At 32.1% G+C, this 27,257-nt stretch overlaps 1 protein-coding gene across 6 annotated transcripts in view; it reads left to right on the top strand.

Annotated features, from left to right (window-relative positions):
- Positions 1-27,257, top strand: part of Ddhd1 (DDHD domain containing 1) — a 76,655-nt gene that overhangs the window by 20,073 nt on the left and 29,325 nt on the right. For 2 of the 6 annotated variants that reach the window (XM_076850480.2, XM_076850483.2), the window contains exons 2-6: positions 7,691-7,864; positions 8,567-8,587; positions 16,992-17,120; positions 18,384-18,531; positions 23,901-24,007. In XM_076850480.2, coding sequence (XP_076706595.2) covers positions 7,691-7,864; positions 8,567-8,587; positions 16,992-17,120; positions 18,384-18,531; positions 23,901-24,007 — 579 coding nt within the window. Of the gene's footprint in view, positions 1-7,690; positions 7,865-8,566; positions 8,588-14,826; positions 14,929-16,991; positions 17,121-18,383; positions 18,532-23,900; positions 24,008-27,257 lie in introns of all 6 variants that reach the window. The other 4 variants (XM_076850479.2, XM_076850481.2, XM_076850482.2 and 1 more) reach the window with 2 other exon arrangements.

Raw genomic sequence — 27,257 nt, forward strand, 5'->3', positions numbered from 1 at the left:
ATCATTGGCAAACAGAGATAGTTTAACTTCTTTTCCTATTGTATCCCTTTGATTTCCTTTTCTTGTCTGATCACTCTGGCTAATATTTTTAGGACTATTTTGAATATGAGTAATGTGAGTAGACAGCCTTGTCTTATTTCTGAATTTAGTGGAAATACTTTTAGTTTTTCTCTTTAGTATGATATCGGCTTTTGGTTTATTATAAATGGCCTTTATGACATGGAGGTAAGTTCCTTCCAAGCCTAGCTTCTGCTCCATTTTGAACGTGAATAGGTGTTGGATTTTATCAACAAGTCTTTTCTGCATCTATTGGGATGATCATGTGATTTTTGTCCTTAATTTTAAGTAATGAATCACTTTTATTGATTTGCATATGTTGAACCAACCTTGCATTTCTGGAATGAAACCCACTTGCTCATGTTGTATCATCTTTTTGATGTGTTTTTGAATGTGGTCTGCTAATATTTTATTAAGGATTTTTGTATCTATGTTCATTAGCATATTGGTCTATAGTTTTCTTTCATTGATGCATCTTTGTCTGGTTTTGGTATCAAGGTTATACTGGCCTCATAAAAAGTATTTGAGAGTGTTCCCTTTCAATTTTTTAGAATAATTTTAAAGAATGGTGTTAGTTTTTCTGTAAAGGTTTAGTACAAGTCAGCTAAGAATCCATCAGGTCCTGAGCTTTTCTTTTTTTGAAAACTTTTAATTGCTGTTTCAATTTCATTGCTTAATGTTGGTCTGTTTATGCTTTCTAGATCTTCCTGATTCAATGTGAGGAGGTCAAATGTGTCTAATAAATGTATGACACTAATTTTAATGGGGTTATTGAGCAAAGAAATTGTATCTAAATAATCCTGTAAAGAGGAATTTTTATATTTTTTAATATTTTTTATTCTAATTGGTTATACATGATAGTAGAATGCATTTTGACACATCATACATAAATGGAGTATGACTTCTCATTCTTCTGGTTGTACACATTGTAGAAACACACAAGTCATGTAATCATATATGTACATAGGGTAATAATGTCTGATTCATTCAACTGTTCTTCCTACTCCATACCCCTCCCTTCACTCCCCTCTGCCTAATTCAAAAGTTACCTCTATTTTTCCATAATCCCCCACCCGTTATTGTGAATTAGCAACTGCATATTAGAGAAAACATTCGACCTTTAGTTTTTTGGGGATGGGCTTATTTTGCTTAGCATGATATCCAGCTCAAGTATATTACATATTAGGCATTAAAGTGAAAAACTTTTAGTTTGACAAGTCTAATATATTTGTTTTTGTAACCAAGTTTAAAGATAGTTACCAAAATACCAAGTTGCCTACTCTAATTTTACTAGTGCTTAACAGCTTTTGCATGCCCTACACAGGGAAGTTGAAGTCTTTTAGAACCTGGTGCCTCTGCTATAGCTCCAAGGAAGTCATTAGCACCATTACCTACTCAAACCTAGCTGCTGTTAAAAAACAAAAATTTTGCAGGATGTAGTTTCTGTCCTAGAGAAGAAATATATACCTGGAGGCCTTAGAATGCATTTTTCTTTAAGGAAACCTTATAAAAGATGGCTTGGTAGAAATAGTGCATTAATACTTAAATATATAATGGTTTAAGGAGGCCTCTGCGGGGCTAAGCTGGGATCTGAATCATCTTTTTTTTTAATTTTTTTTTTTTTTTAGTTGTTGATAGACCTTTATTTTGTTTATGTATATATACATGGTGCTGAGAATTGAACCCAGTGCTTCACACATGCCAGGCAAGTGCGCTACGGCTGAGCCCCAGCCCCTGAACCATCTTTTATAGCATTAATTCTGTAAGAAGTATATTCAGAGTTCCTAGATAGTAAGTTTACAACAAATCTTAAAAATGAATAACAGCATTTTCCTTAATTTTCTACCCTTCTTGTCTTCCATGTCTCAATTCTCCTCTCTTATTTCTAATTGTTGGTTGATTTCTTCTTCTCTTGAATACCAGTGCTTTACCATTACTATTACTATTTTTTGTGACTTCCTTCTTCCTTAAGTCAAATGTGATCAGATGTCCATTATAAATTTTTGCATAGGTGAATTTTAGCCATGCCTTGGATCCTAAATGGGAAAAGCTCTAGGGGCATGGATGAGCTCCAGGGAAAAGGCCCTTAAGACTTCCTTTCTGTTCTTATCATACATTTCAAAATAATGTAGATATAAATACTTCTCAAATACAGAGCTTTAGAAATCTTATACTTGTCCCTGCTGTCTCCTGGTGTGAATATAATTTTTTTAATACCTAAATATCTTTATTACAAACCTTTCCCCACCCATGCCCAAGAGATCCACTCAAGCATTTGCATAAAGGAAATGTTCATAGTATAAAATGGGCCCTGGAAGTTCTTCAACTTTCCAGTAAAGAACTCTTGTTCTTTTTTTTTTTTTTTAATTCCAATAAAGGCCTTTCTTTAATCATGTTTTGCTAAAGTTATAATTACAATAATGACTTCGGTTTTTTTTCTGATAAATGCTTTTTGTAAGTGCTGGTCTTTACATTAAGTTTAAATTGACTTTCAGTGACTATTGTTATAAACTAAAAAAAAAGCAATATTTTGGATATCTTGTTCAAATTTATTCTTTGCATCTGAACAAAATTTTTCTCTGGTCCCTTTCTACATGGTTCATTGTGTAGCGGATATGCTCAGGTCTTGCCAATCTGTAACTACAAAGTGATGTCACATTTAAAAACTATACATGTTAGCAGTAGGTTCTATAAAACATTATAAAAAAGCCAAAATGTCTTAAATGAGTACAGTTCTCTCCACATAAAAGAAGTGTAGCTGTCCAAAATCCAAGGCTATGTAATAGGTACTATGGCTTGTTATTCACAAGAGGAATCTCCATCCTTTGTAAGTGACTTAATTCAGAAATTCAAGGCATACAGGTGACACAGTTGCTTCTGAAATTAAACAAGTAGAAAGTGGGAGTGCGTACTTAGATTAGACTGAAGCCTACCTAATGAGTAAGTTTTCAAGTGATTTGGGAGACACAGTAAACACAGCTTAGTGTCCAGTTTAGTTGTAAAAAAGCATTTAAGGAGGGCAAATTTGGATGACTCCAAGTTTTCTGACTTGATCGATCAGCTAAATACAGTCACCATGCCTTTTACTAAAATAGGGAATACAGGTGGAGGAACAGATTTGTGTTTTGTTGTTTTTTTTCTAGGAAGTAAATGTGTTCCATAATTATTTGTGGTTCAGTACAACTAAAGAACCTGTATACCCTGGGAGAGAGCTAACAGGGTGCTTTTCTATTTGGAAAGTTTAAAATAACTTGAATGAAGTTAGGAGTCAGTTTAGGTTGGAATCTTGTTTTACACATTGCCATTTATGTGCTTTTGGGCAGGTGATTTAGTTTCATTAAGACTCAGCTTATTTGGAAATAAAAACTATAATTTAAGATTATTGTTAAGATTAAATGAGATGAGCTTCTTGATCTGAAAGACAATGGAAGCAGTTGTGTTAGACCACGATGCAAAGACCACGGACTCCAATTGAAATCAAATTAAAGCAAGCTTATAATTTCAACCAGCCGGGCAGGAACAGAAGACAGCCCTGCAGCTTGGAGCACAGCTTTATAGCACAGAAATTTACACGAAGCGGGCTTTGAGAACTTACAGATAACAAAATTTTGACAAGCATAGTACAAAGGCTAATTAATATTTTATCGGGCCCTGACATCAGAATTTATGAGGGTCATTAGAGTTTCAGAGAGGGTCGTTATCTGGTCAGGGAGAGCCAGGCATGAATTCAAGGCATGGGCAGGCATTCCAAGCAAGTTTAGAAGTCGTAGTAATTTATAGTAAACCGAATTTAGCTTTTCATGCCTTTTGGAGAGATGGCTCCTAATCTTAAGAGGGAATTAGGCTGGGTTTATCAGTTGTACAAATCTAAATCTCTCCAGTGTCTTGACAAAGAACCATAAGACCAAAAAGGATATTCCTCACACCTTGAACATTCCTATGATAATAGGTACCATGAATTTTTCATTACCTTTATGTAAACAAACATCAAATTAAAACAGTTCCTGTTGCTGCTATAAGCCTGTGAATATGAAGAGTAGGCAAGAGGAGGCCTAAGAGGCAATGAAGAGAAGAGAGGAGATAGGTTAACTAAACCACAGTCGCCCAAAGAGAGAGAGTACCAACAGTAACTGCTAAAATACAAATCCTGTAATTAGCTACAGGGAAGGTGTGTCAGGGAGGGGAAGGGGAAGTGAGAGGGACCAGAAGTAGCAGCAGCTGAGAAGTAGTGCTCCTGGAAAAGGAAATGAAGAAAAGCATGGTAGTGAGTGAAAAGAAGAGGAAGTAAGGACAAAAGGGAAGGGCCCTAGAGAAATGAAAGAGAAACAAGGCTCAGCAGCACATCCCCCCAACTCCACCCTGACATTGTCTGTTAGAGGGGCCCCTTTCCAGTGTGAAGAAGCAAAGATTCTTAAACTGAGAACTCTACCCACAAAATGAATAGAATGAATTAAATGCTATACAAAGCTATTTTAAGAAAAAAACAAAAAATGTGAATGAAAACATTTCAGTTGGTAGAAATTCTTCCCCCCAAAAGCAAACACAAAACAAAAGGAACTATATGTCAGTGTTCCAACCTAACAAAATATTCTCAAGCTAACTTATGGACATACTCAAAACAAAATACCACTTAGAAGCAAAAATTGAAAATCTAAGAGACTACAAAAAAAGGAAGAACTGTGACATGTTTGATTAAATTCAAAAGAAATTGAAGAAAAAGGCAAAGCTGGGCATAGGGATGTAGCTGAGTGCTGGAGCACTTGCCTAGCAGGTCAGCTGCAAGGCCCTGAGTTCAATTCCCCACAGGCACCCCCCCACCCTCAAAAGTAAAGCCACATTATATCCAGGGGAGACTAAATTAAAATAAAAATTTAATTGGAGGACTGGAGATGTAGCTCAGTTGGTAGAGTGCTTGCCTTGCATACGCAAGGTCCTAGTTCAATCTCCAGCACCACAAAAAAAAAAAAAAAAAAAAAAAAAAATCTAATTGAGACCATTGATGAAAAGAAGGAAAACAGCTAAAAGAATGAAATGAGATACAGAAAGAAGTAAATAAATAAATAAAGCGAGCAAGCAAGCAAGCAAGAAAACTTTATAGAGAGAGTTGTTAAACTACAGATACAGGCAAAAGAAGACCCAAACACTTAAAATTTCCTTGGATTATGATTTAATTAGTCCCTGAAGAATAAAAGTCAGTAGAACAGAACTAATTAAATCATGATGCAAGGAGAAAAAGTATGTCACTACTAGTAAAGGAAAATGAGAAAATCAGATTCCTTAAGAACAATATGCAAAAGAAAGCTACAGTAAAACAGCATTTTTTACAACTCTAAAGTGCAGGCAAGTGCAGTTTGAATGTGTAAGAGTTTAGGGACTACTTAGTAAAAATTTAACATACTTAAATATAAATCCAAGACTGAAACAGTGTGGGGACATGAGTGTAAGTGTTATGTTCTTACAAAGGGAAAATAAAAATAGAATAATATAATTCTCTATTGTATACAGAGTAAGTTGGAGTCATATTATCATATAAATGGACAGACCAAATAATAAAAGGTTAAGTAAGCAAAAAGGAGATTTGACACACACAAAGGTATACACTAGAACAAAAAATGCAGATCTTTCTTAGACCAAAAAAAAGTACAAAACCACAAAAATACCATATAGAGAAAAAAAGAGGGGCTAGGTTGGTGGCTCAGTGGTAGAGCACTTGCCTAGCATGTGTGAGGCACTGGGTTTGATTCTCAGCACTGCATATAAAAAAATACAAGTCCATTGACAACTAAAAAATATTTTTTTAAAAAAGTATGAATGATAAATTTGGCAATTATAAAAGAATAAGAGTTGAGTTCAAATATAATATACTATATCAATATTACATAGCCATATAAACATTAATGGACTTATTCAAAAGAAAAATATTTTCAAATGACATCATAAAGCAAAACCCAATTGGATGTTATAAACAAGAGACATGTCTAAAAATGTGATTAAAAAAAAAAAAAAAAGATTTAAAGGAATGTAGCCAAGCATAGAGATGTATGCCTATAATCCCAGTGACTCGGGAGGCTGAGGCAGGAGGATCCCTCAGCAACTTAGTGAGACCCTGTCTCAAAATAAAAAATAAAAAGGACTGAGGGTATAGTTCATTGGTTGAGTGCCCCTGGGTTTAATCCCCAGTACACAAAAGATAAATAAAAGAGTATCACAGGCAAATGGAAATAATAAGAAATCAGGGGTTGATAAATAAAGTAGAATCTAGGTTTAAAAAAAAAAACTTGACAGAGTACACTTACAATATTAAAAGTCATAATTTACAATGAAGTTACAATGTTTTTTGTATGCACTAAATATTAGCAAACACCACCACATAGCAGAATTACTATAGCAGAATATTGGAGAATGCAGGAAGCAACAGAAAAACATAAGAAAATTTTAACATCATAGTTCAAATCTAGTAGGGCCAGATGTTTCAAAATCACCTTGTTCATTTCCTGTTCCAAACCTAGAATTAGCTATTTTATAAAGGAGACTTGGATTCTTGTGAGAAATATTTGGATATCTTTATATTAGGGGGGTGCTCGCATATTCAGTCTTTGTTTCTAGACTTCTCTAGCTTGAACTTTTTTTTTTAAATGCATCCTTAGTTCATGCTGACATTTATAATTATGATTACAAGGGTTTTCTTTGATTTTTATATTTGTATCTCTTGTGTTAAAATTCTAGTTTCCTAATGATTTTAATAGATCAATACATTCACCTTAACCTATGCTTGAAAATGAGCAGTACCAATTTTCTTGTTAAAAGTTTTATTAGTGCAGAGAGTTTAAGATAATATATGTTGTTCTTTATGTCCTTAAGATATTTCCTAATATATGTGTTTAAATTTAAGTTAAGTTGAAATGATTTCTCTTTATACGATTAAATCACCAGCTCCCTACATAGTTTTTTTCGTTTTGCTTTTTACTCTTAGAGTTTTGTTATTTTTATTCTGATTTATTTTTGCTTTATTTTAAAACTTTAAGGATTCAAGCAAGATAACTAACAGTAGAAATAAAAGTTAGGCTTTTGGAAACAGTGTTTAATTGGAGAAAAGTTATTCAAGAAAATTGTTCTTGATTTTTTTTTCTAAAATTGATGAGCAATTTATTAAAATTGAGTTTCGTTTATCCCCTGTGTGCTAACTGGGATCCCATAACTTTCAAGGGATCCCATAACTTTCAAGGGATCCCTAAAAAGTATATCACACTACTGTCACACACACTATTTCCAAATACTAGTTCTGGGATTTTAATCTCAATATATTTGATATATTTGGAACTCTCAGTAAAGCCTTGTATGAAACTTCTTAACCCTTTAGTCTCCTTATTATGGTTACTCAAGTCCTCAGTTATATAAATAGTTGCTTATCTGTCTGTCTACTGCTAAAGTAATCTTTATGTGTAATATTGAAGTAAAATTTATGCTGATATACCCTGGCTTGAAATCTGGATTTTAAAACTTTAAATGATTATGCTGGGTCATGAAAGTCTAGTTTTGTGACAGTAGCAACAATAAGTAAGATTGTAATTATTGTGTCTCATTTTAAGTGGTTTAATTCTACAATGTATAATTTTATCATTTTTCTTTTCAGAGGCTGATAAAATACCAGTAATGCGTGGACAGTGGTTTATTGATGGTACTTGGCAGCCTCTAGAAGAAGAAGAAAGTAATTTAATTGAGCAAGAACATCTCAGATGTTTTAGGGGTCAGCAGATGCAGGAAAATTTTGATCTTGAAGTATCAAAATCCTTAGATGGAAAAGATGGTAAGACCAGTTAATATATTTAATACATCCTGTAAATTGAGTAAATTATTGATAAAGTTTAAGAGTAGCTCATAAATTCGGTAGTAGTAATTCAGGAGGATTAAAATTTATAAAATTTTATTTATTTTTTTGTGGTTATGGGGATCCAACCTAGAGCCTCAACATATTAAGTAAGCACTGTACCACTGAGCTACAATCCCCAGCCCTAAAAATATTTGATAACTATTCTAAAATTAAAAACTGCTATAAATTTCAGAGCTGTCTCAATATTTATTTTACTAAATATGTGTGTTTCACTGCATGATACTAACACCATGTATTGCAAATATATGTATTTATTGTACTCCCTAAATTAGTCTTTTTTGGCAGTTTTTTAGTTATCCAAAAAACCTTGAACTTAGTAGAAAAATTCCTTATTATATCAAAGAAGCAGTTTTGTTAATGTTGGTTCTTTTCCTAAAGTTTAAAAACCTGTAACTGCTTTTGTGTATTCTTAACTGTCTCTCCAATGAGAACATATCAATTGCTAATTTGAAATAGTCTGCCCCTTATATTTCCTTATTCAGTATTTGGATATGTTTGCAATAGTTAAAAATATAATAGTAGCAAAGATTGCTGTGTTTTCATTATGTGTCTGAATCTTGAGTAAACTTTAAATGCATGGTAAAGTTAAAAATACTTCTATTGTTCCATTTACTGCAGGCAGTGGGATCAACTATTCTGGTGAGTATAAATGTACAGGTAGATTAGAATGTATAGCTATCTCTAAATTTTTACCTTAAAGAGTTTCTTCATCCATGCTTGCCTCTATTTGGAAGGTTTCTTGGCAAGCCCTACTGAACCTAGTGAATTGAGGAAAAAAAATACAAAGTGAGAGATTTCTTTTCTTCCTCCTAAAACATTTCTAATGCAGAAAAACTCAATATTGATCAGGTAATTCAAGACTACAGCTTGAAAAAACAAATTACATGGCTGGAAATAATTGATCATATAACAAGTAATGGCAAAACAATAAGCTTTATATTAGTCGAAATTTTTTTTTTATTAGTAAATTCTTTTCTCTTTATTCTTTTATCTTTTTCTGAACACACACACACACACACACATATATATATATATATATATACACACACATTGACCATGAGCATGTAAATTATACAGTTTAGCTTATATCAAATTAAAATATCTTTTGTATCTACTTGGTTAAAAGTTTGTATAACTGAGAAAAGTTGTGACTTCTTAATAAATTTGCCAAATTTGTATAATATTTCTGTTATGTGCAGATATCATATTCTAGGAATTTGAAATTTATTTTCTCATTTTCTTATCTGTAGACTCAAATATGTCCTTATTTCACTGTAAAATTCAACATGAAGGTTTTATATATCAATATTACAAAGCAGTTCAGTATAAGAACCATAGCTATATTCCTACAAACTGTTATAGAAATAATATTTTATTCTTGTTCTAAGAAAAATATTTACACAAATAACTTTCGTATACTTCTGGTTTTATGTTAGTGACTAGAATATTTTATAACCTCTCATCACTACTACCAGAAAAATCTCAGACCTACTTTATAATATCTCAAAGACGGACCCATTTTATCATAAAATAGTTTCATTGCCTTTAGTGAATTATGAGTTTTAGAAATTTTTTCCCCTGTGTTCTTGAGTCTTCTACCTCAAAAATGTTAATTCACCTTAACACTCGTGCATTAAACAAGTCTAAGAGGTTGGAGGAGGAAAAGGATGAGTCTGTAAAATATTAGTACAATGTTCTCCTTTCTCATACCGTGTTGAAAACATTTTTTTTTTTCCATTTGCTTTGTCATCCTGTGGAGGTTAATCATCAGCTCTGTTTCACTTGTAGATCCCTGGTCTTATCTATTTGGAATCTTTTTTCAATTCAAATTAAATTTTCATATATCCATTTACTCTTCTCCCTGCTTAGATGTTAAATGTAGCAAGATTCTTCAGTTTTTCTCAGAAGTGCCCCAATTTAAAGAAGTCTGATAGGAGAACATGGTTTATTTGTGTAAATAGGTTTTTTAGTGTATGTCTTTAATGTATCAATCCTAGGATATTATAGTATTGTGGGTTTTTTTGTTATCTTTAAAAATATACATTGAGTAGTAAAATTCTAATTAGTAATAGCAATATGGTTAAACTGATAAAGCATTTTTGCATTGTAATCTATCAAAAATAATGATTCTTTGAGGTTCATTAGAAGAAAATTTTATTTTTTTTAAATATGCCATGACACAAAGGTAAAGATTCAGCATGCTTTGTTACTACAGATTACAAATTCAATTCAGAATAAATATAACTCTCATAATTTTCCATCATTTTGTTATTCAGTATTATATTAAACATACATTTATATATTAAAATGTGACATTGACTTTGAAGATTATAGGAAATTTTGTAGTACATTTGAAAATTATTGCTGGTCTTAAGGAAAGAATATAGCCCCCCGAAAAGCTACCATCATTGGGAAAATAATTCAAACTTAATCCTGTCTACAAAGATTAAAAAATATGATCTTTTAATTATTTTGCTCTTACTTCTAAGCTTTTAAATTTTTATGTTTTATTAGTCAGTGGAGGAAATGAACTTCTCACCTTAATTGTCTTGCATATAAAGCCTTGACTCTGCATGTTGTCAAGATATTTTGAATGCTTTCTTAAGTTAATAGTATTGTGGTAGGCACCTTTGTGAAAGAATAAACAAGGGTTTTTGCCCTCAAGGAATTTTCAATATTTTAGAGAAGAGAGTGACAACATGTGAGGATAGTTACAAAGTAAGTACAAGATAACACAGTAGACAATGAATATTAAATATTCTGAAAAGAGTTTTGGAATAACTAGAGTCAGTGATTACAGTGCAGTGGAGTAATTAAAATAAGGCTTTCTGGAAAATTCTATTTAATGAAAACATTTAATAATACTATATTCAGGGACTCTTACTAAGTGCTCTAAGGAATTTCAAAGAAACTAAACAAAATTCTTGCCTTCAGAGACATTAAAATAAAATGATAACTCCCTTTTTCCTGGCCTTATCTGGTTGGAGGAGCTGTTGCCACAAATGAATTGGATGTGTTGAATATTTTCTCCTTATTAATATTCCTATTAGTCTCAACATAAGCATGGAATTAAAGATATTGATGAAAGTTTGATATAACTCTTTCTACCATCCCAATAAAAATAACCTACAAAACATTAATTACTTTTTGTAATTTAAATACTTGAATCTAAACTTAGTTCTTAGCCAGGCATAGTGGTGCATACCTATAATCCAAGTGGAGGTTGAAGCACGAGGAGGATCATAAGTTCAAGGACAGCCCCAGCAACCTAATTGGAATCTTAGCAACTCCAATGTCAACATTTAAGAACACAAAAGGACTGGAGTTGTAACCCAGTGGTAAAGTTCAATCCCTAATATCCAAAGTAAAATAAACTTGATTCTCTCTGAAACTAAAATGAAAATTGATTCTCTTTACTTCATAGCCTAGGAAACATCTATAGCCTAACAAATGAAAGTTTATAGTTTCACTTGAAATGAGGTGTAGAAATCACCTTCAAATAAGGAATTTGGTAAATATTAAAACCTAGTAATGATTACTCTTTTACTCATTTACAATTCATTCAAGCACATGCAATAATTTTAAAAGAAAAAAATAAAGTTGAACTACATGGGTAAGTGTTGTACACCACTCTGACCAAAAAATGCATAATCTCAATTCCATAGTGAGAAAACATCTGATAAACTCAGATTGAGGGCCATTCCAGAAAATAATTAACCAATAGTCTTCAAAGTCATAAAAGACAAGGAAAGATTGAGAAATTTGTCACAGGTAAGAGAAGACATGACAACAAAATGCCATATGGTATACTAGATTAGGTCCTAGAATAGAAAAAGACATTGTAGAAAAATAGAGAAATCTGTACAAAGACTATATATTAGTTGATAGTATTATACCAGTTAATTTCTTAGTTTTGATAATTATACTTTAATTATACACAATGCTAACATAAGTGGAAGCTGGGTAAAGGAAATATGGTAGGTAATTCCCTGTACCGTTTTTCCTACTTTCTATTAAGTCCAAAATTATTCCAAAATACTAAAACTCTTAGCCCAAAAACAGGGAAAAAGAAACAGAGAAACAATGGGTGAGACAAGGGAAAAAATAGTTGACCTGAATTTACCACATCTGTAACTATAATAAATGTGAACTAATACTCCAGTTAAAAGTCAGAGGTTGTCAGATTTGATGAGAATGCAACACCTGGCTAGATGCTCTCTGTAAAGAGTCACAGTAAAGTCACAGATAAGTTTAAAGTAAAAGTTAGGGTTTTTACAGTTAAAGCTAATTTGAAATGCAAGCTAATTTGAAATGCTGTGACCATACAGATGCTGGCAGCTCTCTGACGTTACAACAGCTTGCATTCTGGAAGGCAAAGTGTGTATTCCCATCACTTGCTAGATAGGATATCCCATAATATGAAAATAGCATTTCAGGAGTCAGTTTAAAAGATGGGGGAGTGTAGTAACCTTCTAACCAGCTTTCCTTTTCTTTCCTTTTCTTACTTGGGTGATTTAGATTTCTATCTTCTAGCATTTAGTTATTATTTTTTTATAAATTTATCTAACTTAATTTCTCTGAGATCTAAGAAAGATTGCTGGGAGTTTTCTCATTATCATTAGCAGATTTGAGAAGCACAGGCTGCCTTCCAGAGACTGCAGTTTTCCAGGTTTCCCACTTTTATACAGGGAAAGGTTCTTGAGTTTTTCTATTGGAAGAATTAATATGTCATCAGCCAACCCCCTTTGGATATTCTTACTGTTTTCAGAATTATATGAAAATTTCTTTAAGAGGTGAATTAGTAAGGAAATATCAATAGTGTTTTAAATCTTTTTCATTGCTGTATAAGACTAATATTTGAAAGACTATTTTTTTTAAATATTACCATTTAATAAATTGACATTTTTCACTTGTATTTTTAGTTCATTCATGTTTGCTAATAAGATTTACTAACTAAAACATGTATGTATGTATTTATGTATCTCATTGCTGGGGTTTCCACCCAGGGCCTCACACATTCTAGGAAAGTGCTCAACCACTGAGCCACATCCCTAACCCTAAAAATTCATTTTAAATTAAAAACAAGTTAATTAGTACTTTCTATCCTTGTGTGGATTGATAGTGAAACTTTTTTATTCTTCTACTGTACTTAGGGTAGTACCTGTAATAATGTACTTTGGGTTGAAAAAAATTAAGCTCTTTGCTACAAAATATTTGACAAATAAAATAAATGATGTTCAAATGAAAACAAATTTGGAAGGTAAACCATATCTATTTAACTTGTGGAAATGTTTTCAATGTTTTTCTATTTTGAGGGTAGAAAACTTTTTTCTCTCTTTCTCTGTATATTGGGGTGTTATTCTTTTACTTTAAGTTACTATTCTTTTAGAGAAGAAAACCTTTATAAGATGTTATTTGGTTCATGTTAGTTTTACTACTAGATTTATAAAATCTAATTTTTGTTTCTCTGTTTAATAAATTCTTGAGTTTATGTCAGTTTGGTCCACTTTGGTGTGTCAGCTTCATTTCCTAATTTAAAACTGTTTCATGGCTAAGTGGTACATCTGTTCCTGAATAACTGACCAGAAGGCACATGAAAGAAGAAACATTTCAGGGATGAAAATTGCTTCAGTTGTCATATTCTACCTCTGTAACATTGAAATCTTTTTATAATCCTGACTTAGAAACCCAGCTTTTAGCCCTAGTCTGCAGTGCTTATAGCCATATAATTACCTAGAGATATAGTTATTAAGTATATAGGTATAGTTATTAATGCCTCATAAACATTTCCAAAATACCTTTATTGCACAAATCTTTGCATAATACCACATCTGTATATACAACAGATTTGTTATATTCTGATATTATATAATAAGAATTTTTTATTTGAGCAGTATTTAACCTTTGAAATGTCAAATTAATGTAAAAAGGGAGTGAGCATGAAAATTAGAACATAAGTTTTAACTAAATCAAAAATATTCTGTTATTTATTCAACTGAACCGCAAATAACTAAAGTGTAAAATTCAATTCCAGACAGATTTTAATAATTGCATACTTTAAACATAAATCTATGAATATATACAGCTAGCAAAGTTTGGCAGGGATCATGTTGACTTTAAGGTTATCTACTGATTTACCAAATATCAAGTCTGTGCCTTGCTTTCCTCTATCTTGTCTGTTAAATGCTTTCAAGATGTCACAGCATACATTTTTACTAATGATATTCTTTCTTTTTATTCCTAAACACTAATAAATCTTTCCAAAAGGGATAGTTAAAAGTGTTTCTGATTTGGTTTTCTGTTTAAAATATTCATTTTTTTAAAAGTCTTTTAAACGGAGTTATGAAAAGACATTTGTTTCTGAGGGGGACCTCGGGCCACTGCACTTCAGTGCTAGAAAGCATCAAATGAAATGTATACTGTGTTGTCTTCTTAGACAAACTGTGTTAGAGGTTAAAATGTTATTCACTGCAATCTCAATTTGTACAGTTGTTGGCTGTTTCAGAGCCACAAATTTGGTGAGAGTAAATAACCTTAGTATAAAGATGGAGTTTATAAATCTCTTCAACATTCAAAAATACCATGTTCTATTTTTTATTCTATTTATGCAAAGACAATAAATGATAATCACATAACTGTAACTAATAAATTTAGCTATCATTTGCCTTTGTTTTTTTTAGTAAAAGTAGAGCATATATTTGATAAACATTAAACTAATTTTTGCTTTACTGAATTTTAACTAAAAAGTATATAAATAAAACATTTAGAATAATGTTTGTCAAATACAACTCTTTTTTAAAGTTAATTCTAGATCAAAAAGGCCAAAGGACAAAACTCATTTAAATTTACTTTGAAGCTCAGTGTTTTTGCTTTCTTAGTTGTCCACCACCTCCCTCCCTTCTCCCTACCTTCTCTGTTCAAATGGAGAGGATATAAGGAGAGTACAGATGCGGCAGGTCTTAAAAGAAAGCGTTCCCAAGGTACAGTAATTGTAGTTTTATTTCTCTGTGTAGTTGTATTCCCAGCTTATAGCATTCAGTTGTGTTTAAAGTATAGAAATTTTAGTTTTGTTTTAAATGTGTGCATTATGCTATTTTGCTTAATGTTACTTACTTTATTTTACATGTTTATAAACATTTGTAAACTATGTATGGCCCACATTTCAGTAATGAAATGTGCACCAGTATTAAGATGTTTTACTTTAATACAATATGTAGCTGATTTTAAGGAAGAACAAAATTTTGCTGACATAACACTGTTCTCTAAATAGTTCAATCTTACAGTTTCAATATTTTAAGCATGTATTGCTGAAAACTTTTTTAACAAAACTGTGGTTTACAAAGAATTGTTAAAACCTTGCACAAATTTTTTAATTTATGAAGAGTTCTACTTAAAAAGCTGAACTTGTACATTGTTTTCTTTGGAACTGAAGATATTATTTATTGGGTTAATTGAATCTTGATCTTGGTTTAATGTCAGTAATATATCCTGTCAGGTAAGTAAAATATAAGTTTGTTTTTATTTTTTTCATTAACTTTTGAAATTACATTTGTAGCATATCTACATTTTCTTATAGTGTATTGTGTATTCTAATAGGAAGTAGGTTTTCTTTAAAATGTCTTTTGACCTTAGATCTTGACCAGGGCTGTATCATTTTTTATATTTAGCTTAAGGTTATTTTCAGCTCCTCTTCAAATCAGAAGAATTAGACTCTGCCAGTAATTAGCTTTGTGGCAGGTAATTTAATCTCTTTGTACCTCTATATCTTTATATATGTAATGGGGGCTAATATTTTGCCTTATAAGGAGTTTTTTTTAAAAAAAAAAAAAGAGAATTTTTTTTAATATTTATTTTTTTTAGTTTTCGGCGGACACAACATCTTTGTTTGTATGTGGTGCTAAGGATCGTACCCCGGCTGCATGCATGCCAGGCGAGCACGCTATCGCTTGAGCCACATCCCCAGCCCTTAAATGGAGTTTTAATAGATAAACTAGATATAAAGTGGAAGCCATTTTCTTGGAAGATGAAAATTCAAATTTTTCTTGTCTGTGTGTCAAGAGATAGAGAGGAAAAGTTTAAGGCCTTCAGAATATAAGAATATGAAAGTATGAGCCAGGCATGATGGCGCACACCCAGACCAAGGTGAGAGGATTGAGAATTCTAGGACAGCCTGACAGCATAGCACAACCCAGTCTGTTTTCTCAATTTATTGCTTCCAAAAATATTACTGAATTCATAACAGGTTCTAGGCACTATGTATTTTGTGCTAGGGGTACAAAAGTGATCAAGATACATTCCCTGCCTCACAGAGCTTATAAAGTCCTGACACATAATAGGTTTGGATTTCTTTCCTTAAGACCTAATTTTTACCAAACATAATCCTGTTATAGAAATGTAATAACCATAATGATGAACATCAATGGATGAACATTTCTTTAATTTTTCACTAAACATCTATGGGTTTATGACTTTGGGTTTCTTCTGTGATGAGCAATATCCAGTGATAATTGGCTTTAGTATACATTCCAAAATTACCCTATATTCTAATAGATTATTCTCTTCTGAGTATCTTGTTTTGTCTTGTACCAAGTGACATTTTTACAGATCTTTTGATACCTTTAGTAAAATCAACAGAAAAATTGAAACTTAATTTTTCAGTGTCAGTTATTGAGGACTTTCAAATAGGTATATATTCCTTAGACTTAAGAGTCATATCACCTGGGAACACAGTTTTTAAATAATCAAAACAACTATTATTAAGTACATATTAAGTACATATGAGAGGCTAAAATCATGGTAGTTTCACCAGTCACTCTGTTGTTTTAACAAGTTATCATTTCTCTATGGCATTATTAATCCTTTATAAAGTCCTTATCTATTACTTTCTTGACTTAAATTTTTTTAAAAAGTAGTTTTTCTGTTGAACTGAATATATTTATGAGTTTTTAGACAATATTGATTCAAATGTCTGAGCATTATAATTTTTCATACAAATGAAGTTTGTCTTCAGACCTTCAAGTTAATTTTTTCCTTTTTCTAACAGCTATTTATAGTTTCAAATTGAGTCGAAACCATGTGGACTGGCATAGTATGGATGAAGTATATCTTTATAGTGATGCAACCACATCTAAAATTGCAAGAACAGTCACCCAAAAACTAGGATTTTCTAAAGGTAATTGTTAAATATTACTATACTTTGTCAAGTTTTGGGGAATTGGGATGGGTTTTTTTTCCTCTTATATCCAAAGTAGACAATTCAAATTTTATTTTTAGTTTATTTTATTTATTTTTTATATGAATGTATAATCTTTTTAGTTTATTTTAAATAGGTATTAAATTTAGTGTTAGATGAAACTTTAAGCTGATTGAATTGACATGCATTCATCAGTTAATAATTATATATTTAATTGATCTGACAAAATTAATAGATTACTTTTATACTTCTTAATTCACAAAAGCAGTCAAACCTGAGGCAGTAAAGATAAAACATGGCAATTGGCAATTGAAATATAGAGTCAAGGGAAGTAAAGTCTGAAAAATTTCCATTGTATTTAGTGACAGTGAAGGTCACGGGTAACTTGGTGGGGCAGAAGCCATAGTGGCATGAGTCTAAGCTTAAGTGGAAGGTGAGGAAAATGAAGGCAGTGAGAAAGACAGCTCTTAAAAGAACTTTTACTACGAGAGAGAGAGAGAAAAAAAAAGAGAGATTGATTGAGATTGGTACCTGGGGAAGATATGAGAGTACTATCAAAAAATAAATTTTAAAAAATAATTTCAAAGTCTGACAGAATTTTACTATCTCCTTTTTAATTTTAATTTCTTTAAAATGTGCTAGAATATCTTTTCATATGCTTACTATATTTATTTTGAAAATTACCTTATCATTTCTTTAGCCCATTTTACTATATAAATGATGTTCTTTTATATTTTGATTAGCAAGATCTCCTTTTATATGTAGGGAGTTGACTTATTATGTGTCATATTTTGCCTAAATTTTCCTAGTTTGCCATTCATCCTTTTAATACTTACTAGTATTTTTTAGTTTCAAAAAAGTTTTAAATTTTTATATATTCAGTTTATACTTGCTTTTCTTTTTCCTAATAAGTTCTGGCTTTGGTATCATGTCTAGTTTACTTTATATCAACCAAACCAATATATCATCTTTTTTAAAAGATATTTTTAGCTGTAGATGGACATAATAACTTTATTTTATATATGGTGCTGAGGATCAAACCCATTGCCTCACACATGTTAGGCAAGTACTCTACCACTGAGCCACAACCCCAGCCCCCAATATATCATCTTAAAAATGTTATTTCCTCCTCTGTACACCAGTACAATTTTTTCTTTATATTGTTATTACTACTTCTTTAAACACTGTAAAAATTCTGTCTCTCAGAAAGATGGTAAACTAAGAATCATAATTTTTCTACAGCATCAAGTAGTGGGACCAGACTTCATAGAGGTTATGTAGAAGAAGCCACAGTAGAAGACAAGCCATCACAGACTACCCACATTGTGTTTGTTGTGCATGGCATTGGACAGAAAATGGACCAAGGAAGAATTATCAAAAATACAGCCATGTGAGTTCTTTGATGAATATATTCTACATTTACTCTAGAATGCAAACTTTTATCTAGGGTATGAGAGCTATTAATAGAGTTTACTTGTTCTGCATGTTTCTCCAATGGCAGCTATTCTAACATTGGCCAAATTTCTGAACCAAATTATGAGAGTGATTGTTATCTAGATAATGATGATGATGATGTTTTATTCTTTCCCCTACTGTATGCAGAAGAGGAGGGATCTGAAAGCCTTTTTAGACTAATAAGTTAATTTACATTAATCTAAGGTTAAAAACAAGAGAGAGACCTGGTGTTAAATTTATATCTTAATCTCTGAACTTCAGAAACTGAGAATACTTCAAAGTTGCACAAGTCTGAAAAGACTCAGAATTATTTAAATTGCCAGGTAGCAGCTTAACCTGTCCAATTAATTGCCACCAGAGAAAACATTGGCTACTTCACCAACACACAAGACAAGTCATTTATCTCATTAATTTAAAGAGATTTGAGCATAAAGCTGAATCAGTTATAGAAGTATGGATGTGTGGATTAGTGTGTATCAAAAGATTTAAGTACTTGTGTTAAAAAGGAAATATTAAGGCTAGAAGTTCCACCACAAATTTGGCCCTGAGCCATTTCTTTAAAGGATAGCCACTATAGAAAAATCTGATAAGGTGCAGATTTATGATATAATGAAAACAAGTCAGTTGCTATTTAGAAACAGTTATCTGATTCTGAGGCTTCAAGTAAGTGTTTCTTGAGTCCTTATAAAGCAAATAATGTGTGATGCTAAAGAGTATGTCCTCAGCAATATTGCTATAATAATATAACGTTGAGAGTTTCATTTTACTTTTTATTATAACATCTTAATGCCACCTGATAGATTAAAGTAAAAGTATAATACAACTTTTAAAGAGAATTTTGTTTCAGGGATAGTGGCACAGTCCTATAATCCCAGCTACTTGGGGCGGGGGTGGTGGAGGTAAGGCATGAGGATCACAAGTTCAAGGCCAACTTAAACAGCTTAGCAAAATCCTGTCTCAAAATTTAAAAAATTAAAAAGAATAGGTAGAGTGGCTCAGTGGTAGAGTGCTTGCTAAGCATACACAAGGCTTTCAGTTCAATCACCAATACCAGAAAATAATGTATTTTTTTTTTTTGATGGATTCTGCTAAGCTACCCTGATCCTTTTTTATTTCCATAGCTTTTATTACAGGAATCTTCACTCTGATCCTAGTTATAGTTTCTGATGAATTGTACATTATTTCCCATGATAATTATATACTGTGTTCAGATGTTCAATCTTTTACTTGAATATCTAGGCTCCTAAGAACTAAGTGTACTGACATATTCTCTCTGGAATAATTGATAAATAAGAAAGTTATTTCTTTGGATACAAGTGAAGGAAAACTTAACACAGAAAGGCTTAAGCCACAAAGAGTATTTAGTAACTCATTATGCTAAGGAGACTAGGAGTGCTACTGCCAAATAAGTCACCAGAATTCCATCAACTTTACCCTGCTTCATTTTGGAGCTACTCCTGAATATATATTGTGGTTCCAGATATGGTATGTAGCTATCTTCTATTCATATTCAAAAATAAAGGACAAGTTTTTCTTTCTTTCCAGAAGTCCCAGTGAGTCTGTCCATTTCATTGAAGGTGATATTGCATCCAAGAACCTGAATTTGTACATGTGGCCATGCAGAGTCTGGCCAAACTTGTCATAGTCTCTTTCTTCCGGTTTCAAAGTATCAACTAAACATTCATTGCCTGGCAGAGAGAACATGAAAGTTTAATAAGCTTCTAATAAGACTGAAATCATGATTTATATGCATAGCATTATAACAGCATAATTTTGGTTATAGTTTTAACTATAGTAAGACTCAAGATTATTAAAATCAAGAATAAAAAAGGGGACATTTCTATCAACTACCAACCTTTAGAAATAGAAAGTATTATAAGGTAACATTATGTATAATAATATGCTAGTAAACTATTTAGTGTAAATAGACAAAATTTCTAGCAATTATAAAAACTACCAAAAAATAGAGTGTTCAAATAGATCTGTACAAAGTAAAGCACTTGAAATAAAAATCAGAAAACTGCACTAAAACAAACCCAAAAAGCCCAGAATTGATGACTTCACTGGTGAATCTACCACATATTAAAAGAAGAATCAGCATCAATTCTTCACAAATGCTTGAAAATGTAGAAATTTTCCAGTTCATCCTAAGAGGCCAGTATTATTCTGGTATCAAAAGCACTATAAGGAAAAAGAGACAAATATTCATTACAAGTACAAAACACAAAAATCTTCAACAAAATATCAGGAAACTGAGTCCAGAATATATAAGGAGAATTAGATATAATGATAAAGTGAGATTTATCCCAGAAATTTAATTCTAACTGAGGTTACTCTTAAAGAGAAAGAGAAGGAGAGATGAAAGATGATAACAGAGGAAGTGGGGACAGAGAGTGGAAGAGAAAGATGGATATGTTGTAGCCATGTCCCCAGGTTTGCCTTCCTAGAAATGATGCACATAAATTAATAGAATAAAAGGGAGAAAACACATCATGTGGTTTTTGATATACAAAAGGCATTTGACAGAAATCTAACAACCTTTTGTAATAAAAAGCACTCAGGAAACTAGAAACACAAGGTACTTTCTCAGTCCAATAAAGGAAACTCTAAAGAGCCCTCAGCTAATATTATGCTTTCTCCAAGATCAAGACAAGACAAGGATATTACCTGCCACCACTTCTGTTCAACATTGTACTGTATGTTTAACCCATGACAGTCAAGAAAGAATGGGGGGAGAAAACATCCAAATTAGAAAGAAGTAAAATTCTCTGCTTGTGGTGACATGATATGAACACAAACACACACACACACAATGTGAAGATGTGCGGGCTAAAATAAAATTAATAGATAAGAATTGTTATGGAATTCCGTTAACTATAGTATCAAAAAGAATAAAAAATAAGTTTAACAACAGAATCATAATATTTGGGTGCTAAAAACTATAGTATACCCTTGAAAGAATTTAATTCTAAACAAATAAATGGAGAAGACATCAATGATTATGGATTAGAAGATAATGTTAAAATACTTTTCAAGTTTACCTAACATTAATGCAGTCCCTAGTAAAATGCTACCTGTCTTTTAGTAAAAATTGACGGGCTGATTTACATGGAAATGCACAGGACCCAGAATAACCAAAACTAACTTGAAAAAGACCAAAGGTGGAGGACTCTGACTTCTGATTCTGCAACTTACTGCAGCAAGGGACACTGTCAAGAAAATGAAGACAACACTCAGGATAGGAGAAAATATTTGTAAACCACAGATGAGGGTCTGGTATCCAAAGTCTTCTTACAAGTGAACCATAAAAAAGAATTCCAGTTTTTTTTCAGTGGCAGGATTTGAGTAGACATTTTGTCCAAATAGGATATATAAACGCTCAAAAAGTACATGAAAAAGATGTTCAGTATTATTAGTATTAAGAAGATTTGATTCACAGTGACAGATGCCCACTTTGATCATTCTTTTAAAAAAATGAGAAACAAGTGTTAACAAGGATGTGGAAAAGTTAGCAACCAACAAAAACCAACAAAGTTGCTGTTGGGATTGTAAAGTAATGTAGCTGCTTTGCAAAACAGTTGAGCGGTTCCTCAAAAGGTTAATTGATAGTATATGGGCTGACGGTATCCCTTCTAGGTAGAACTGAAAACATGGCCACACCAAAACTTCTCAGAGAATGTTCTCAGCAACATTATTCATAATAGCAAAAAAAAAAAAAAAAAAAAACAATGGAAGCAATGCCCATTGACCAATGAATAGATAAAATATATCAAAATATTATTCAACAGTAAAAAAACAGTGAAGTACTGATTCATAATACAGAGTGGATGAACATTGAAAACATGTTAAATGAGAAGGCAAACAAAAGGCAGCATACTTTGATTCCATTTATACATTAAATGTCCATAATAGGCAAATCCATAGAAGCAAAAAGTAGTTTAGTAGTTACCAGAGGCTAGCGGGGAGAAGGATGGGGAATAATGCTAAAGAGTATGGTATTTCTTCTTGAAGTGATTTAAAAAAACCTCTGAAATTAGTTGCATATTTGTGAATATAGTAAAAGCTACTGCATTATTCAAAAAACAACAAAGGACCAGTAAGGCTGTGTCAAAAGTACTGAAACCAAAACTCACAGACCAAGAATGGGAGACAAGTCAACCTTCATTAAGGCACACAGCCACAGTGGATAAAATGCCCCACACATTTAAATCTATGAATTAGTAATGGCATGTGATATGATCTGGATATCATTTGAGTGACCCTCAAAACTTCATAGGTTAACATTTAGTCCCCATTTTCAGATGTTAATAGGATGGAAACTTAATCCAATTATGGTGTTTGGTAGGGCCTTAGGGAAGTGATTAGGAACCATATAATGTAACATCAAAATTTACATCCTAACAAATTTTTATTTTGAAAACTTAGTAAAATGGAAGAGTTAAACATTTTTTATCCTGCTTTTTTAGATGAACTGTACCTCAATTCTTCAGAAATTATCTGGTTTTCAAGGTATAAGCATATAGATTACATTTTAGAAACATATACTATTTACAGATAAAATTATATGATATCTGGAATTTTCTTTAAAGTGTGGGAGAAGAAGCCCTGCACAGTAGCACACTCTTATTTTCCAGCAAATGCGAAGGCTGAGGCAAGAGGATCACAAGTTTGAGCCCAGCCTCAGCAACCTAGTGAGATCCTGTTTCAAAAAGGGGCTGGGGGTGTGTAGCTCAGTGGTAGAGGGCTTCTGAGTTCATCCTTGGTACTGCCCCAAAATTAAATCAATAAAATATGGGGGAAAGGTATGATTGTTACAAGGGTAGTGAGAAGGAGTTTTTGGAATGTACTGTTTAGTGCCTTGATTGTGTGGTGTTAGCCACAGTCTATACATATACTAAAATTTATATAACTGATAGTAAAAGAAACAAAATAAATTCATTGATCTTAATTTCTAAAATAAAATTTATATTATAGGGGAAATGAATTGAATAAATAAGAAAAGCCGTGACTTGTTAATATTTGGAGGTAGGTGATGACCCAGGGGTAATCATACTATTCTGCCTACTAAAAATTCATATAATAAAATGTAAAAAGTTGGAGCAGTTGAAACCATTGATGGAAAATTTAGGAAGATAACTTTGAAGGTACCCTAGTGCTGCATACTTGCTTCGAGTAGCAATAATTGAAATATAATTAGACAAACTTATAAGGCAATGGAACTATTATGATTAAGGATGTTTTATATCATAAATACATATGTGAAGTTACTCTCAAAGTTTTGTTTTGCATTTATTTTATTTTTAGGATGAGAGAGGCTGCAAGAAAAATAGAAGAAAGGCATTTTTCCAACCATGCAACACATGTTGAATTTCTGCCTGTTGAGTGGCGGTCAAAACTTACTCTTGATGGAGGTATATTTTGTTTCAAAATCAAGATTTTTAGCCATTGGTAAACTTAGCAAAGTAAATGTAGAAAACTTTAGAAACAATTTTTGCTTGTTGGGAACAAAATACCTTCCATTTGATTTTCTTGGCTTATACTCACTCGTTGCTCTAGATTATTTAAGAAAATTAAATCCATTGTTTTGTTTTTTAAATAATTGTATTGATTTTGTGTCATTTGGACCATCATATGATTTCACAGATAGCACTGTTTTTGTATCTCTTCTGTGGGTTGGGGGTAAGGGGTAACATGGAAGGAACAAAAACATTTCTAAAATCCATCTTTTCTAAAATCCAGTTTAGAACATTTATCATCATGCTAAATAAAATGCCTCCTTGATGATTTTCAAGGATTCTTCCAGGTCTGTGATATTGTCTCATAGACAGGAATGTCAGTTGTAGCTTATCAAGCCAAAATGGAATCAAAGGTTATAATGGGTTGTTAAACAAATTCTAGTGACCAAAAAAGAGCTCCCAGCAATAATAGTTCATACATAAAGTTCTGTAAAATAAAAACAGTGTCCTTGGGCTTTCCTCATTCCCCTGATAAATTTCTTAGGCTGTTCAGGGATGCAGACAATGAGGATGAATTAATATTTACTAAAACCCCCCCTGAGTTTGTCATTTCTGTTAGGTTTAAACTACTGTGGTAGTTTTGAAGTCACTATGATGAGTGAAAGAAGCCTATTGTGAAAAAATGTATACTTGGTGCTTCATTTTTATGGTATTAAGAAAAGGAAGAACTATAGGAACAGAAGTCAGTGTTGCCAGGGCTGAAGGAAGGAGAAGGGTTTCAATTCAGAGGGGCAGCATGTAGAAGCTTTTTGGAGATTGAATAGTGCTGTATCCTGATCATGGTGGCGGTCGCATAAAACTGAATGCATTAGAACTCAGTCAATTTTACTTTGTAAGTTTTTAAATGATAATAAAAACATGCTCTAGCAAACATAAAGGTACTTATGAGTGGTGAAAGGCTAAAAACTTTTCCTTTAACTCAAGAATATGCTAAAGATGCCCATATTTAACATTCTGCTTTGAAGCCTCAGCATTGCAATAGTTTAAGAAAAAATAACAGTGATAAGGAATTAAAAAACATCTGATCTGATTTGCAGTTGATGTGTTTGTCTATCCACAACAGATAAAAGAATACAGAAAAATTTTTAGAATTAGAGAGTTTATCAAGGTTGTAAAATAGAAGATCCATATAAAAGTAATTTCATTTCTGTATGTCGGAAACAAACAGAAATAACCAAAATACAAGGTCCCAAGAAATAACTAACAAAAGATATATATTTATATTAAAAAATAAAACTTAAAATATATATATAATTTTATTTATATATAAATACAGATAATTTTCTTAGGTTGGATGATTTAATCTCATACAGTTGTTGATTATTCCAAATTGATGCATAGATTCCATGCAATTCAAGTCAAAATTTCACTGTAGTTTTTCATGAGACTTGATGTTTCTAAAATTATTACAGAAGAACAGAGGACCAAAAAGAACACAGAACAAGGGAGTAAAAGGGGAGTCATGACTACTAGATAGCCAGACCTATTATTTAACTTTTGTAATTAAAGCAGTTGAGTATTGGCAAAGGGAAGGCAAATAGACCCCTATCCCAGAGTAGACTTCCTCAACAGACCTGTTCCAAATGTGGAAACCTTATATATTTCAGAGCTGGCATTACAGCTCATTGGTGAAAAGTAAGTTCTGTAAGTGTGCTTGGCAACTGGTTGTCCTCTGGGGAAAAAGGAGAAAAATAAAATCCCTACTTAGATTCTAGATGTATAAAAAATCATATTATGGAAGCTAAGACTTTAAAATCTTTTAGAAAAAACTCAAAAGAGTACCTTTATGATCTCAGAGTAGGGAAGAAATTCTTAAAACATAAAAATATCTTAACTATAAAGTAATTTGGGTAGATTTGATTAGATTAAAATAAGGGCCTCTATCAATAGACTTTAGACCACAAAGAATGAAAGACAGTCCACAAACTGAGAAGTGTTGCCTCAGAGTAACAGTCAGAGCTACCAAAGGTTTAATATCCAGAGTAAAGAACAGGAAAAAGGAAGAGGGAAAAAGTATGTATAGATCATATAGGTGAAATACACAACATTAATAATCAAGGAAATACAAATTAAAACCACAGCAAAATATCATTCACACTAATAAGGAGAAAAATTAAGAAAATGGCAGTCCCAAGTATTCTAGAGAATGTGCATCAGTGAAGATTCTCATTCACTGCTGGTAGAAATTTAAATTGGTACAATCATTTTGAAAGGTGACATCTTATAAAGTTGGGTGTGCATTGACAGATACGGTGGCACAGCAATTTCAGTCCTAAATATTCACCCTAAAGAAAATCATAAAGAGCTAAAAACAACAAATATGTCTCTCAAAGGAGAGGATAAATTGTGTTCTATGTGTGGACTGGGTTGTAATCAGCAGTAAGAATGAGTAGAGGGCTGGGGTTGTGGCTCGGTGGTAGAGCACTCACCTAGCACATGCGGGGCCCTGGGTTCAATCCTCAGCACCACATAAAAATATATAAAATAAAGGTATTGTGTCCAACTACAACTAAAATAAATTATATGTAATTAAGAAGGAATAGAATACGGCCAAATGCATCAACATGGGTGAATCCCAAACCTGATGGAGAGGGAAGCAAACCATGAACAATTAATACAGTGTTCAGAATCAGGTGAAATGGAATAAAATATTTAGGTACTGGCACATAGTAAATGCTATACATACAAGTCATTGACTGTAGTTATTAATATTATTAAACATGTAGTAAATCTTTAAGGAAAGAAAAGCACAATTAATCCCAGCTTCTCTTTGGTGATTATATCTAGGAAAAGAGAAAGGTCTGATAAATTGTGTTCTGTGTGGACTGGGTTGTAATCTATATTATATATTATATTTGTATATATTATAATATATATTTATATATATTTATTTATATATATATATATATATTTATATTTATATATATAGTGGGCATTAGACAATGGCAATATCCGTTTTGTTTTTGATGATGGTGCTAGAACTAGAGCCCAGGGCCTTACACATGCAAAGCATATGTTCTCTACCATCAGGTTACACCCCCAACCCAATGGCAATATTCTGAGCAATGTGGTAGAATTGTTTCCTTTTTGTAAATTGTTCTTTCAATTGCTCATATAATATATACTTCTTTTGTATGTATGTGAA

The sequence above is a fragment of the Callospermophilus lateralis genome, chromosome 3 (assembly GCF_048772815.1).
Source record: "Callospermophilus lateralis isolate mCalLat2 chromosome 3, mCalLat2.hap1, whole genome shotgun sequence".
Lineage (NCBI taxonomy): Eukaryota > Metazoa > Chordata > Mammalia > Rodentia > Sciuridae > Callospermophilus > Callospermophilus lateralis.